This window comes from Lampetra planeri, chromosome 36 (genome assembly GCF_965212315.1).
Source record: "Lampetra planeri chromosome 36, kcLamPlan1.2.h2, whole genome shotgun sequence".
Lineage (NCBI taxonomy): Eukaryota > Metazoa > Chordata > Hyperoartia > Petromyzontiformes > Petromyzontidae > Lampetra > Lampetra planeri.
Genome location: NC_136142.1, coordinates 5,306,238 through 5,322,010, shown reverse-complemented (window position 1 = coordinate 5,322,010; position 15,773 = coordinate 5,306,238). Strand labels below are relative to the sequence as shown.

At 42.6% G+C, this 15,773-nt stretch overlaps 1 protein-coding gene across 1 annotated transcript in view; it reads left to right on the top strand.

The window, feature by feature from the left end:
• Window positions 1-14,791, top strand: part of HDLBP (high density lipoprotein binding protein) — a 38,645-nt gene extending 23,854 nt beyond the window's left edge. The window contains exons 14-28 of the mRNA XM_078611395.1: window positions 793-906; window positions 2,136-2,222; window positions 3,174-3,305; window positions 3,662-3,880; window positions 4,609-4,830; window positions 5,235-5,453; window positions 6,136-6,340; window positions 6,661-6,830; window positions 8,615-8,719; window positions 9,336-9,470; window positions 10,381-10,524; window positions 10,977-11,156; window positions 12,070-12,186; window positions 13,619-13,747; window positions 13,916-14,791. Coding sequence (XP_078467521.1) covers window positions 793-906; window positions 2,136-2,222; window positions 3,174-3,305; window positions 3,662-3,880; window positions 4,609-4,830; window positions 5,235-5,453; window positions 6,136-6,340; window positions 6,661-6,830; window positions 8,615-8,719; window positions 9,336-9,470; window positions 10,381-10,524; window positions 10,977-11,156; window positions 12,070-12,186; window positions 13,619-13,747; window positions 13,916-14,008 — 2,271 coding nt within the window. The 3' untranslated portion in view covers window positions 14,009-14,791. The remainder of the gene's footprint in view (window positions 1-792; window positions 907-2,135; window positions 2,223-3,173; window positions 3,306-3,661; window positions 3,881-4,608; window positions 4,831-5,234; window positions 5,454-6,135; window positions 6,341-6,660; window positions 6,831-8,614; window positions 8,720-9,335; window positions 9,471-10,380; window positions 10,525-10,976; window positions 11,157-12,069; window positions 12,187-13,618; window positions 13,748-13,915) is intronic.
• The last annotated feature ends 982 nt before the right edge of the window (window positions 14,792-15,773 follow it).

The window sequence follows — 15,773 nt, the reverse complement described above, 5'->3', positions numbered from 1 at the left end:
TTAAAGCCCTCATTAGACAAAAAAATGTCCGTTCCAGGGGAGAGATCACGGAAACGTGGTGTTCTGTTTTTTTTGCCAAATCCCATGATACATCATGGACTATTATAATCCCCTTTTATGATTGTAAACATCTTTCACATTTTCTCATTCAAGTAAAACATTTTTTTAGTCGTGTTACATGTACATTTATCTATTCAATAGGTCAGTTTCTGTTTATTGCATTACTTTTTTGTGCAAAGAAGACCTCTGCGAGCTTCGTGTGTGAGGACACAAAGCTCGACAAATTTATCCATAACACTGCCCTGAAAGTGGAATACTGGACAAGCATTTTAATAAAGCTGCTTCGGTCAATGGACCGATTTAATATCGGCTTTGAAAGGGCCATTGCCAGAAATGGCCTGTTAAGGGTAGTGTTATTGATGAGTGTGTGTGTTTTTGTTATATGCGCTTAAGTACCACTGCCAACGTTGTTATCTCACTTCTTTCAGTTTAATGTGCATGAGGGGACTGTTATTATTTGTATTTGACTGGTGTCCAGAGGCCATAATATTGACACGCACATAAAGGCCTACATTTGTGAATGTTGCTGGTCTTATGTCAACTGTGCAGCTGTTGTGGCATGCTTTGGTAATTGGTTGCACGAATGTTCAGGCATTTGCAAGCCGTTAAAACTGTTGATTCGAGTACAAAGTCGCGAGTGTGCCGATATTGCGATGCTGTTCACACATGCACGGTTTAAACCGCAGCGGAGAATCGCCTCTCACTTAAAGTGATTCTCTTCTGTTTTTCTAGGTCATCATAAACTTCCCAGATCCAGCGCAAAAGAGTGACATTGTGCAACTGCGGGGCCCCAAGAACGAAGTGGAGAAGTGTGCCAAGTTCATGGCAAAACTGGTTGCCGAGTTGGTGAGGATCTTTTGGCAAATAGATTTTGAAGTATTGGTAGTTACAGCGCTGAAAATTGTAAATATCTTGTATAACCACAATTCAATATTTGGCCAAGGAATAAGACATTGTAATGAGCCGTAGTTGACTGGTTCTCGCAACTGCGCTGTCTACCGATAACCTGGCCACGAATAACATCGGTGTCTCGTGGTATCTGAACCTGTCCTACGGCTCGCCTTGGTCGGCTTCTTGTTAAACAACGACTGGATGTGCCGTGTAAACTTTAGCACTGGCAATACAAAGGCATGGTCCCGGCCAGACCATCCTGTCATGTGGCTTGTCGGCCTCAATAGATCTGCAATAGGCGGACCAGTGCCCCCATCTGTTACGAACGCCAATTATGAAACACAAGTTGTTTAACACGTAGGCTTTCGCGACCAATATCATCCAGAAGAGGTTTTTTGGGTTACATCGCGTAAGTATATAAAAGTGTCGTTAAAACCTGCCACCACCCGACACAGCCAATTCGTCACAAATCTGGCTGTCGCCTGATGAAGCTAGTTGTAATTACTGGCGAAACGTCGTAATCGGATTGTAAATGTTGTGGCTTGGCTCTCCAACACACCGGTGTGCTGTACTAGTGACGAATTGGCCACGTTCTGTTTACGTGACAACCCTTACTAGTTGGCTGTGTCGGGTGGTGGCGGGTTTTAACGACACGTTTATATATTTACGTGATCTAACCCAAAAAAAACTATTATGGAACATAAGTTGTGTTGTATTTTTGTGAATGTCCTAAGAGACAGGGGATCCACATGGTATAATTTATTTTTGTTTAAAGCCACTATTCAACATTTTAGCAATGCTATTAACAAAATATGTGATGTATCTCTATGGTACCCTTTTTTGCCAGTATCATGAAGAAATGAGAAGAATAGGCTTTTTATGTATGTTGAACTTCTTTCTGGCAATGACACAGGTGTTAAGATGTTCAACCACCAAATGGATACCTATTGCATGGCATCAAGTCTGTATTAACCGCACATACTGGTGGCAAAATATGCCACAAGTGTTATTGCCAGAAAGAGTAAAGCCTATTCTTCTTTCATCATGCGACATGATGCAACCGCAGATCTGTGCTTGTATTATTAGATTGTTTAATCGAACCGTGCAGGTAATATGTAAGATTAATAAAATGACGTGCTATCTTTTTATGCTAATGTGCGCAACATCTGACCGTTTGATTGCAGATTGAGAACAACTACTCCATCAGCGTGCCCATATTCAAACAATTTCACAAAAATATTATTGGGAAAGGTGGTGCCAACATTAAGAAGGTAAGATGCAATAAATTCTGGACAGCATCATGATTTGTTAAATCCACTCAAAATGAAATGTAATCCATAAAAACATTAGTTAAGTAGACAATTCTGTAATTTGAATAATTTAGCGGCGTTAGTTTTACAAAAACACTTGAGCCATATGAACGAACGTCAGCATTAAAAAATTAACGTTAATTGTTGGAACATATTACAGTGCTTACAGTATGCATGTTTTGTTGATGTACGATATTCGAAGAAAAATTTTAATTAAGGGGTTAATGATTACATAATGCTAAGTTATTGGTAAGCTTGATTTCCTAACTATTATGCATAATATTATATTGATTTCAAAGAACGTAGAAATGATTTTCTTAGTTATTTCAGTAAAGTCATGTAGAAAAAAATTCAAATAAAAGCAAAAAACCTACGACGTTTCAATCGCAACACAAGCGGTCTTCATCAGGCGGAGAAGACCGCTTGTGTTGCGATCGGAACGTCGTGGGTTTTTTGCTTTTATTTTTATTGAATTTTTTTATTCTCTATCTACATGACTTTACCGAAAGATCAAAAAATATGAATTCCTGCAGTCATGAAAGTTTTAAGTCAAAATTTTACTTGGAAATGTGGTCGATTTTTTTCACCAGGTGTCGTTTTGATGTAATCCTATTATCTTACGTAGACAGTGCTAGTTAATTGTGTGAAAGTCACTTTTGCTTTGTAAATTTCTGAGAAAGGTGCAATGCAAGATCAGTTCATAAAGCTTATTTTGGATGACTGCTTAAGCCCCTCAAAGTGTAATGGTGCTAGGTATCAGCAATGTGTATTTGGTTCAAATAGTAATTAATAGGGGGGTTAAACTTTTTGGTATACATCGTTAATTTAGCTGTTGCCTTGTCAGTCTGTTATCTTGCTTGCCAAACCAAACGCTCAAGTCAATGTTTTTTTGCTGCGACCATTCCCTTGCAGATTCGCGAGGAAACCAACACCAAGATTGACCTGCCGACCGAAAACAGCAACTCTGAGATGATCGTCATCACTGGGAAGAAGGCTCACTGCGAGGCGGCTCGTGAAAAAGTCCTGGCCATTCAGAAGGAACTGGTAAGGAATAAGGATGTGCCATTTGTTGGTCACGCAGTGTCATTCAAGCGGTTACAAGTGTCGCTTATATTGTCGGAGATGTTACGATGAGAGTAATTCTTTTCGTAAGCTTTCAATGTTTCACGAAAACTGTTTTTAAATCCTGCATTAGCTATTCTACAACCAAGACTTGTCTATTCATATGGCTGTCTGTAGTGTTTTGCAAGTGACTTTTCAAAAGGCGAGCCATTTTTCAAATGAAAGTTGTACACTTTTACACAGTGACTTGGTCGCACGAAGGGCCTCGGGCTTGCGAATTTCCACGCGTGTTTTTACGTTTTTAACGCCCGCCCTTCTTTCTCTCTCTGCGCTCTCAGGCCAACATCAAGGAGGCTGACGTGACCATCCCGGCCAAGCTGCACAACTCTCTGATCGGAGCCAAGGGCCGCCTGGTTCGCGCCATCATGGAGGAGTGCGGTGGCGTGCACATCCACTTCCCGTCCGAGGGGTCCGGCAGCGACAAGGTCACAATCCGCGGGCCGCAGCCGGAGGTGGACCGCGCGTGCAAGCAGCTGATGCAGCTTGCCGAGGAGAAGGTACCGGCGCTAATGTCCCGCAGGCTTTTTAACTCCTCGCTTTCGTCATTCTTACCTTGGTGCCTTCCCGTCCCGTGCAGCACACCGGCCAACGCAGCTTGGCCACAACTTGTGGTGTTCAGCCAGCTCAAGCTACGTCGCTCCAGGATAATTCGATGACCGCCCGTACTTGGACATCGGTGAAAAATAGCTTTGTAGCTCATTGGATTTCTGCCAGGATAAATAACGATTCTGATTCTGACCTTTTTAAAATCGTTGTTGGGCATGGTGCGTCTCAAGTTCTTTCTTCGTAACCCTCTTTTCCGTTGTGTTTTCTCTGTTGCATTTCATTACCTGCCTTATGATACAGATCCCCAAACCATCTCTTTCATCATCTTGCTCGTCATCATTATTTAAAATGAGGCAATCGGGCCATTCCTGTTCAGACCAAGGTTGTCTTTTGCTTTGAAGATGAGGAATCGAACTCCGGTCACAGAGTTCATTGTACTATGTTAACTCCTATTCTACTCTTCCCCTCTGCCATTACATTAATTTGTATTCATAACTTTGCCTCCATTCCAACTTCCTAATCCTTGGCACTATACTGTTGACCAAATTCCAGTGACTCAACCTCAACAGCTGCCACATCAGTGCCTGTAAATATCGTAAAGTTTGGCTGCTGTTAAAAATAGAAAACGCCGAGTGATCCAGTGTCCTCACGGGAGGAATTTGTGCTGTGTGCGTTGCAGCAAGTGAACAGCTTTACGATTGAGGTGCGTGCCAAACCCGAGTACCACCGCTTCCTGATCGGACGTGGCGGCGCCAACATCCGTAAGGTCCGAGACAAGACCGGCGCTCGCATCGTGTTCCCGGCTTCCGACGACAAGGATCAGGAGCTCATCACCATCATCGGCAAGGAGGACGCGGTGAAGGATGCGGAGAAGGAGCTCACGGCTCTCATCAAAAATCTGGTGATTAACAGAGCGGTAGAGTGCTCCTTGAAAAATGTAACGTGGATTTTTAGTCTCTGAAATGGAATTTATTGGTGTCTTGCGTGACTTGGGAAGCTGGTTTTGGCATGGGTTGGGACAATCTAGCTAGCATTGTGTTACAGCGTTGGGTTCGAATCTCAGGTTCCTACCTGTGGTGAAATCAGTTGCCTTACAGATAACATTCTGGTCTTGAATACCCAGTAAATATATGCTAGGTACGTATGTTGAACTTCTTTCGCACCGTACGTAGCCAACCGTGCTATTTGGAGGTGTGGGAAATGAAGGCACTCCCTAGCAAGTATGAGCGGCAAAATAGATAATGGCATACCTCGCAGTATACCGAAGTTTGTGTTTTTTTTATCAAAATGTCTCGCCGGTGCCAGGATGACGTGGTGGAGGACTCGATGACCGTGGACGTGAAGCACCACCGCCACTTTGTGGCCCGCCGCTGCCAAGTCCTGCGCGACCTTGCCGACGAGTACGGCGGTGTCACCGTGAGCCTGCCGCGCACCGGCGTCAAGAGCGACAAGGTGGTGCTCAAGGGAGCCAAGGAGTGCGTGGAGGGGGCCAAGAAACGTATCCTGGAAATCGTGGATGATCTGGTAAAAGCTCGCATTTTACAATTTGAATGTGTACGTGTACAGCACATGGCCCAAAAGCTTGGTAATGGCCCAGGGGTGCTACGGTGGCGAGATGTTAACTACCTCGCCTGGTATACAGGAGCTCTTGGGCTTGATCGCGACCCTGTGACACCTGCTGTATATTTGGAGTTTGCGTGTTGTCCTCGTGGTCGCGTGGATTTTTCTCTGGGTCCTCTAGTGTTTTCTCTCCACATTTAGAAACATGCGTCTCGAACATTTGGCTGCCCATAAATGTCCACGTGATAAGCTGCTTCGTCCATGCTATCATTTGTGGCCAGATCGTTTCTGAAAAAGAGCTATATAGCTCTGTGGCCCTTCCCTGGCAATAATAGAAATAATTTAAAATTGAATGGAGGGAATTTTACTTGGTCTCATAATGTCACTTAATTCACAGCAAGGAATGGCTGTGGAAGAGACTGGTCACCGCACTTAATTCTGAAACAAACCTTAAAGTTGCCTTTTTCTACTTTATACGTTAGCGGGGCACATTTTTGCACAATATAGCTTATTCGTGATGGTGCTTATTTGTTATTTATGTTCTGTTTATTACGATATTTAGCTTGCGTATTTCTTGACTAACTGTACAGCTACCTATTCTACTGTTCCTAATCAACCTATTTTTCCACACATGCCGCGTGTGCAGGAGTCTCAGGTGACCATCGAGTGTGTGATCGCTCAGAAATATCACCGCACGGTCATGGGAGCCAAGGGCTCCAAAGTGCAGCAGGTAACCAAGGACTACGACGTGCAGATCAAGTTCCCAGAGCGGGAGGACCTGCAGCAGCAGCATCAGCAGCAGCATCAGCAGCAGCATCAGCAGCAACAACAGCAGCAACAGCAGCAGCAGGGTATGTTGAGATCTTAACATAAGCTTTCTGCTCTCCGTTTAAATGATGAACGTTGAGTTCATGTAACATGGGTCAGACCATTTACCCGCCACATTCTAGGCCGCCAGCGTATTTTCTACTGCAACTTATTTTAACGTTAGCATATGAAGTGCTTAAGCGACAATCAATTTTGAACAGATTTTTTGTGAAATGCCTACTATTGTCACTGTTACGAGTGATGTTACATGTGGCCTTGGCTTCACTGGATGAAGCCATGCATCCGACGTTTACCATAGACAGTGGCTCGGTTTTGTGCGCTGCGCTCGTTGTTGTGGGTACAGAAGTCGCGGAACAGCAGCCGCTGCCGCCGCCTCCACATTCGGAGCAGGAAAACGGCGACGTTAACGGAGAAGCGGCCACCATCACCGACCCGGCGACTCTGAGACGCAGGGACGTGATCCTCATCACTGGCCGCCAAGAGAAGTGCGAGGGCGCGCGTGATGCCCTGCTGGTGAGGCCTCGCGTGCCCACACACACACCCAGAATCAGACTATGAATTGATACTGAAGGAATCCGATGAGCTATCGAGCTGTTTTTTTCACAGATGTCCAGTAGGGGGGCAGGTAATAACGTGAAAACGACAATACAAAAACATGATAGTAGTGCTAAGTACAAGAAAGGTAAACAAATCACCGAAATGTGTACAAATAAAACTAAACCATCCTCATCCTACCAGGCAAAGCCAGTGCAGCACAATCACTCCCACCACAGGGCTTTCTGCATTTACCCAGTGTTATTTAAATTGTCCTATTAGCGTCATGTCATGAAATGAGGTATGTCCCGGGGGTGCACAACTCTGGTCCTCAAGGGGCCCCCCACGGCATCTTCTGATTGTCGTTCCAACTGGGTTCTCTGATTTCATGTAACACTTAATAGAACCTGTTAATTAGCTCAATCAGACCATTGTTTTTAGCTGCTCCGCACTTGGAGATTTCAAGCTGCCCATAAAACGTTCAAGATTGTGGACCGTTGCGTGCTGGAGTTTTGTGCACCGCTGATAAATCCATTATGGAATTTGCAAAGTAGTCAATATGTAATGTCCCGTTGAAGATGATACCACACAAGTACTTTTCTAATTTTTCTTCAAGTGACCCCCGATTTCACACCATAAGGCTGCACTTTCACACCTGCCTTGCTCCAGATAATTTTTATTTTATTTTCTATTCATGACGTGTAAAGTTTTTGCACATTACATAATTTTATAACAAAATTAATGTGTTTTTTTTGTACATTCATTGGAGACTGGGCTAAAAACCATCAACTCAATGCACTTGAGAACCATTTTACTCACGTGCAGCTAAACTCGCAATGATAGCTTTAATTATCAGCCAAACAGGAGCCATGTGCCACAGAAAGGCATTGACTCTTGGGGTTTTGTTTGTGGTACACGTGGGAAGCTCGCTCATCACGGAGCCATTTGCTCTGTTGACGGTACAACTCACTCCCTGTGGCCATCTGGTAATTTCATGTGGGGATTACCACGGCATGCATCATGCTTAAAAATCGGCATTAAAAATGTCACATCATTTGCAAGAATGTAATATTCTGCCAGCATTTTAGAAAAAAGAAAAAAATATTCCTTAACTGACTGGAAAACTGCCCCTTTCTGTAAATATCCTCATAAATATAACTCGTATAACAAGTACTGACCAACATTACTCTTTAGTCCGACTATATTTGGTGGTTGGTCTTATGATGGTAAATCGTTCCTAACATTGGAATAAAATGGATTTATCAGACTTGCCAATGACAATGAGTGCCACCCCTGTGCTTATTTAAACAGGAAGACCTACTTTTTGCTTTATTTATGAAAAAGCACAGTCGTGGTTTTTTGTAGAAATTTTCTTTTTTATATTCTGCCATATTTATGCCAGTACATTGGTCATTTGTCTATTTTAGCAGCTTCATTAATGATTTACACCAGTATTTGTCAGCGGAGGTCAAACGTTTAGTTGTCTCTGTGTGGTGTCGTGTGTGTGTGGTGTTAGCAGTGCAGTCATTAGCGCGCTGTGATATAAACCCGGTGACCGAAGTTCGATCTCCGGCGATGACCACAATAACAGCAGTGAATATTTAACAGGTCTTATGCATCCCCGAGATGAGTCGCCGGTGTTGCCTGTAAACGCCACCCCCTCCATGTGCCGTGCTGGCCGCCTTCATAGGTGCTTGCAAACAGGACTTGTCCAACAGTTTGTTAAAGGATATACGTGCATTCTTTGTGTGGGTTGTGTGCAGGCTCTGGTACCCATTGTTGTGGAGGTGGAGGTTCCCTATGACTTCCATCGTTACATCATTGGGCAGAAGGGTACTGGAATTCGCAAAATGATGGAAGAGTACGAGGTGAGCATTGCAAATTAATGCATTTTGTATACTTTATTTATAACCAGTTGAAAGCCCATTGAGTCTCTCTAATTGGCTAATTTTTTTTTCATTCTACTTTATAAATAGGTCAGAGCCTTTTGAGACTAACCTTCTCTTCATTTAACTCAGTTATTCAAGTAATTTATTTATAAACTGGTGAAAGCCAATTAAAGGAGAATCTAGATTAAACAAGGCAATCGAATAACCATATAATAAAAAGAAACTACAATGTGCAGCATCTTCTTGGTTCTTTTGGTAAAGTCACGTAGAATGGAAATAATAAAATAATACAAATGAAACATAATAAAATAATTTCTCATGACGTTTCGGCCACAACGCATTATTTTATTATGTTTTATTTTTATTATTTTGTTATTTCCATTCTACGTGACTTTACCGAAAGAACCAAGAAGATGAATCCCTGCAGTCACGAAAGCTTTAAAGCGAAATGTGCAGCATCTTCATTAATAAAACGCGTAGGTACACAGTTGCAATGCTTGGTGCTTGGCTGAATTGATGTGTATTTTGTACATATACATCAACTGTATTGACATTGTTAACTGAATCTGAATGTTCTCTCCTGCCCCACCTACAGGTTAACATTGCTATTCCACCATCGGATATGCAATCGGATGTGATCAAGGTGACTGGGCTGTTGCCCAATGCTGAGCGTGCAAAAGCCGGGCTTCTGAGTCGGGCTAAGGAGCTTCTGGCAGAGCAGGAAGATCGGGTGAGCATTCTTGGATGAAGACATTTTTCTTCTTGGTTCTTTCAGTAAAGTCACGTAGAAGGGAAATAATAAAATAATAAAAAGAAAAAATAATAAAATACAATTCTCACTAAGAGAATTGTATTTTCTTATGTTTTATTTTTATTATTTTATTATTTCCCTTCTACGTGACTTTACCGAAAGAACCAAGAATATGAATCCCTGCAGTCACTAAAGCTTTAAATCGAAAAAGACATTTTTGTTTTAGAAGTAAAAAAATCAAAATAACTTTGCCACCCTTTTGTCATATGGCTGCTGGATGAATGCCTCCGGTCGCGTTTAGGCCTTGATGATTGACCATATTTCACTCACGCCGTTCAATTAAATGGTGCAAACTGCTAAAACGAACGGTATTAATTGATATGTAGTGACTGGATTTATCCTCATCCTTGTAATTATTAACATCGAGTATGAACGACCTCGCCACTGGGTCAGTTTCAATAAAGGAATTCACCGAGTTCACGTGACCTTGATTCTAAAAGGATAAATGGAATAAAATAATGTATCTTGCTATCATTCAAACAGTTTCCTGTGACGTACATTCTCAAGGGAATCTCAAGCAACATTTGCTAGCATCATAGCAGAAATCCAACGTTGTAAGAAACTCCACACAATTTTTCTAAGCATTGCCTCCTTTTTATTTTTACCAAGGTGATGTAGCCGTCACCCTGGTTAAGAAATGGGACGTGATATTTCATTGCAGTAGTATTCGCAAGCATCAAAATCCATTATTCTTGTTTTGGGTCTGGGTTGGTACAACCGTAATCCTTGTTCATGTCACGAAAGTCACCGTCTCATTGTGCACAAGTCTTTGAGGCTCTCATTCTTTTGGTTGAGCTTCACCCAACAAAGTGACTTCCCGCTCTTCTAGGCTCTGCGTGGTTTCAAGCTGACGGTGTCTGTCGACTCAAAGTACCACCCCAAGATCATTGGACGCAAGGGGGCCGTTATCTCCCAGGTCCGCAAAGACTACGATGTCAACATCCAGTTCCCGGAGAAAGACGGCGAAAACCAGGTGACCCGTGCATTGTCTTTGTGCTGGTGGCCTTTTGCCATTGTTTGAGACTAGGCTCAAAAGAAAGCTGTCTCTGGTGTGGACCAATCCGTAAAAAAAATTCTGGTGTCACTTATGGAATGATGTTGAATTGGAGAGTGGTCCCATTTGGCAGGATAATCTGCATGAGATTGAATAACCATGTCGGTTCTCAGTATCATTAATCTTTATTACGAGGACGTGCCAGTGGTGGAATGAGTTGGCCGTACCTCCGTGCTAATCGGAGATGTCTGGGAAGGACAACAAACTAAACAATTAAAGCAGTTATGATGAAATTAGTTTTAATACTAGATTTAAAAGTGCGCAGCTCCAGTGGGTTCTTAATATTGGAAGGAAGAACGTTCCAGACGGCCACAGTAGCGCATCTGAAAGCGCGTGCAATTCGGTGACCGTTTGCACCGTTTTTTCCACAGGATGCCATCACCATCACTGGCTATGAGCGCAATGCGGAGTCTGCGCGTGAAGCCATCCTGAAGATCGTGGGCGAGTTTGAGGAGATGGTCAACAGGGATGTTACGCTGGACCGCCGTGTACACTCGCGCCTCATCGGAGCACGCGGCAAGGCGATCCGCAAGATCATGGACGAGTACAAGGTGCCCTCGCGAGCAATGACTTCCTGGGGCGCCACTGTGGCGAGATGTTAACTATTTTGCCTGGTATACAGGCAGTTGTGGATTCGATCCCAACTCTGATGCCTGTATTTGCTGTTTGCACGTTCTTCCCGTGATTGCATGGATTTCTCATCCGGGTCTTCCGGTTTTTCCCTCCACATTTAGAAACATGCGTTTAGAGTATTTGGCTGATATAAATTTCTACAAGATAAGCCACTTCGTTGAGCGAATTTTTGGCCAGGTGACGTAGACCAGTGGGTCGTACCTGGTAAAATAAAAATACTTTAGAGTTCAATCGTTTTTTTATAGTTTCTACTTTGTTTGCCGCTCATTGAGCTCGACTATCCTATAATTTAAGGAATTGATTGCTCTCCTGACTATCGTTTTGATTACTCGAATAATTGGATAAGACACAGGGGTTAGGGGGGGGTGGGAAATAAGTCTCACCTATGTCCCCAAGTGCGCCGCTGTTGGTGACGTTATTCGTACCAGAGGCAACATCATGCTCGCCTGTGGATTGTTAGGGTTGTTTCCCGCACTCAATATTCAACACCAAAAGAAATTCGTCAAAGGAGCGATCGTGCTTAAGCAGGACAACCACCATAGGGAGCGAGTGATGATCATTCAGAATCAGAATCTTTATTTTACCTGGAGGAATCAGATGACCAATGTCCAGTTGGGGCGGGTCTGCGAGTTACAATTCCTTATGCTGTGGTTGGATGTATTGCAGCATTGCAAGTACTGTGAAGGGTTTGGAAGCCATCATCCAGCAGTGGATAGAAAAGGCTGATGATGTAATGCGGTTACTGCGTCATTAAAATGCACGACCAATGCATTTGGTGCGCTGTTGTTTCCCGTGATGACCAAACCTGAACGCTGCCCTTGGCCTGCGCAGGTGGAGATTCACTTCCCGCAACCAACTTCCGATGACCCAGACCTTGTGACTGTGACCGGTCTGCCTGAGAACGTCGACAACGCCGTGGACTACCTACTCAACCTCGAGGAGGAGTATGTAAGTCCTCGCATGAAGGTCCACGCGTCGCAAACGTCTCTTGGGGCAGGAAGAACCGTCGGGTATTTATTGTCAACGTTTAACATTAACATTTTGATTGTGTTGTTGTTCCCCCCCTTCCCCGTGTTCGACAGTGCTGAATGATTATATTGTATTTCTAACATTTATATCCGAGCTGGCATGTGGCTGAACCGTGCGGGAATGTCCTATTGTTGTATCTCATCAGGACGTTTGGGTGAATGGTTTCCACCATAGGGATGCGGAGGTTTTACGCAACTTTAGTTTAGCAGTGCCAACAGATAATGAGCATCGGAAATGGTGGTTAATATTCGAAGTTGAAGCATTTGTAGAGCAGTGCTTAATTGGCTCTACTGAATTTGCGATGGAGTGATGATGGTTGTTAAATTACATTGATGAGTGTTACTTCCAAAGCACAGTGACTGAATATTAAACTTAGAAGTGTGCTGGCTCAGAAAATATTTTACGAAAAGCATTCCTCTCCTAGAGTTGGTGCCAACAAGTTAGATGAAAACAGACCATTTCTAGCAACAAAGTCATTTGTCAACACAAGGGAAAAAAAAGTTTGACCATAAATATTTCTGAGACTCATATTTAGTTTAGCTATAAAAAACCTGAGCCCTTTTATGTGGATATTTAATACAAATTATGCGTACATTAGATTCGATTGTATTCAATAAATGCCTGTATAGTCTGAATTGTTAACACGGGTTAACTAAATTAAATGTCACCAACATGAAAGAGAACTGTACATGGATACTCATCCAGAATAAGTCTAAACCATTGAGCATTGGTGGCTATAATTTACAAAGAGTACTGATGTATTCTAATAATACTGAAACTGGTCTATTTGTCTAACACTGCATCACTGCTGCCTGTCACTCAATCACATTTGCTCAAATTTATTGCAATGGTGACACGACACGAGGACCACAATGCACCTCATCATAAAATGGTGTTATTCTTTGGGTTTTTTTTCCGGTAAAGTCACGTAGGTGATAAATAAAATCAATTAATGAAAATAACTACATTTTCATTTATTTTATTAGATTTTTTACCTACGTTACTTTCCTGAAGAAAAAAACCAAAGAGTATGAATCCTTGCAGTCACGAAAGCTTCAAATCTAGAATTAATGGTATTATTTTTGCATGAAGCTCAGAAGCGGAGTGCTTTTTGTTACATGTTTTCGTGTGTTCGAAACCATTATTGATAAATTCGTTGGCTCTCCATCCATCGTGCTTTCAGGATAGATAAAATCAGGGACCAGTTTTGTAAGATGTCTTTTGAGCCAGAATATTTAACCTGAACCACCCTGTAGCTAAGAAGTTATCGCAGTCCCCGCGTGGGCTTGTGATTCGGGAAGTTTTTTTGGACGAGTGCTGACTTAGAATATTCGCTGCGTGTCGTTCTCAGCTGATGGATGTCTCGGAGAGTGAAGAGGCGCAGTCTTACGTGAAGCCATCTCGCCACGTCGAGGCCCCCAAGCCTCCTGCCAAGGGCTTCGTGGTGCGAGATGCCCCGTGGGACCAGTCGGCCTCACAGGTCAGTGTTTTGCACATATGGCCCCATTCTGCTGCTTGTTGTTTTTTTTTTAAAAACACTTACTGATAAAACCCAATGACATTGATCCTTCGTAGAGAAAGTGACCACTGAAAACTGTTTTCGTCATTCGCTGACTTGTGGTGGGCATGTTGTGGTGTGTGGCTTTAGGCTCCTGACATGACCAGTTCCGAAGAGTTCCCAAGCTTTGGTGCCGCCATCGCTCCCCCCAAGTCTACTGTGTGGGGACCAAAAAAATTCTAAACATTGAGATTGCTTGTGGCAACTCTCACAGTCAGCCATTGTCGTGTTTCACCCCCCCCCCTCCATCCCCCAGTTCCCTGCCTCCCCCCCTCCCTATCCTCTACCATTTGCTTGGGGACTAGCTTATTCCTTTAAAGACCCCTCTTACGATTGCTTAAATCTTGAACAATTGATTGGTTGGCAGACACATGAAATAACTCTCTTTACCCCCGTTTGACCAGTTTCTTGATCGCCTTGCCCCAGTTGGCATATCTATTCAATTGGCCGAAAAGTTGGTTCTGTTTTATTTTCAAAAACGAGAAGCAAGGCCATTCACTGCCACAGTGTGTGGGTGTACCTTGTGAGCGTAGCATGTTTTGAGCCTATGATCTTCCATCTTCCCATTACCCCCATTCCCGACCGAGTGTTTACTCTCAGTGCGTAATTTACCCTCACTACTGCGATTAAAGCAGAACGGCTACAGCAGACACGTCTTATGACGGAAGACGAAGTGAAAAAGATAAATCATGCGGAGTGAGTGGGCACAACACTAAAAGCAAAAGTTGCAATCATGTCAATGTCCTTTCATTGAAATGTATTTTGGGATTATGTGAATGTTTTGTCCTTTTACTTATAAAAAAAAACATGTAATGTAAGGAGAAGAACATAAATTCCAGTAGCCTTAAACCTGAAGTGAGACGTTGTTGGAAATATGCACAATAATAAAAAAAAAGCTAAAAAAATTAAAAAGTATTTCTGTATGAAAAAATACTTCAAAATACTATTAAAAGTACAATTAGAGAAGCGCTTGTGTCTTGTCATCAGTGCCTTGCCACTATACATGAACACACACACACACACGTTAAGATGTTTAAAATATATTTGATATTCCTACAGCTTGGTGATTAGTGGCAATTGCCACTAATTTGTGCATGGGGTGTGTGGTGAGCTCGATAACCAGGACTTATTCGAGTATTGCTGTATTTTTTATTTTTCTGGAATTGGATGTGTCTGACCATCAAAATAGAAAACGGCTGTTTCCACCATAATACGTGTGCCTCATCTCATTGGATGAGAACTCGTGCTGTCCATGATGCCAACCAGTTCAGATTGTAACTTGAGCAGGTTACCAGCGGACAACTTAACCCTACTTGTGTTGGCAGTTCAGAGTTGGGGGCCCAATTCCAAGTGGCATCAAAGCCTCACCATTTGGCTGCCTTTTGGTGAAACGTGTCAACTTCCATAAAGCACACTCAACTCCTCTTAGCCCGCACAGACATGGGGTACATCTTCACATTTTCTTTCTCATTTGTGCGAAGGAGGGAAGAAAAATTATTTGCTATGCTGAATTTGCAACCACTTCTAGGTCCATTTCATCTCATAACAATAGTTTTTACCCTTTCTGGCAATCAAACAGGTGTTAAGATGTTTAAACACCAAACAATCCATTGTTCAAGGAATCTTGTCTGCATTAACCACACGTGCTTGTGAGTTGTGAACATGCAAACAAAAAATACGCTATAATATGCATTGACTGATAATATACATAATAGCATATGTTATTCATATATATATGTATGAATATATTATCAGAGCATGTGTTTTGTACGCATGTTCAAAAATATGCTTTTACAATATATGCATTGTCTGATAATGATATGCATAATATATAAATATATTATCAGAGCATGTTTTTTGTTTGCATGTTCGCCACAAGTACGTGTGGGTAATGCAGACGGATTCCGTTCAAGTAGATTCTGTTTGGTGTTTTAACTTCTTCACACCT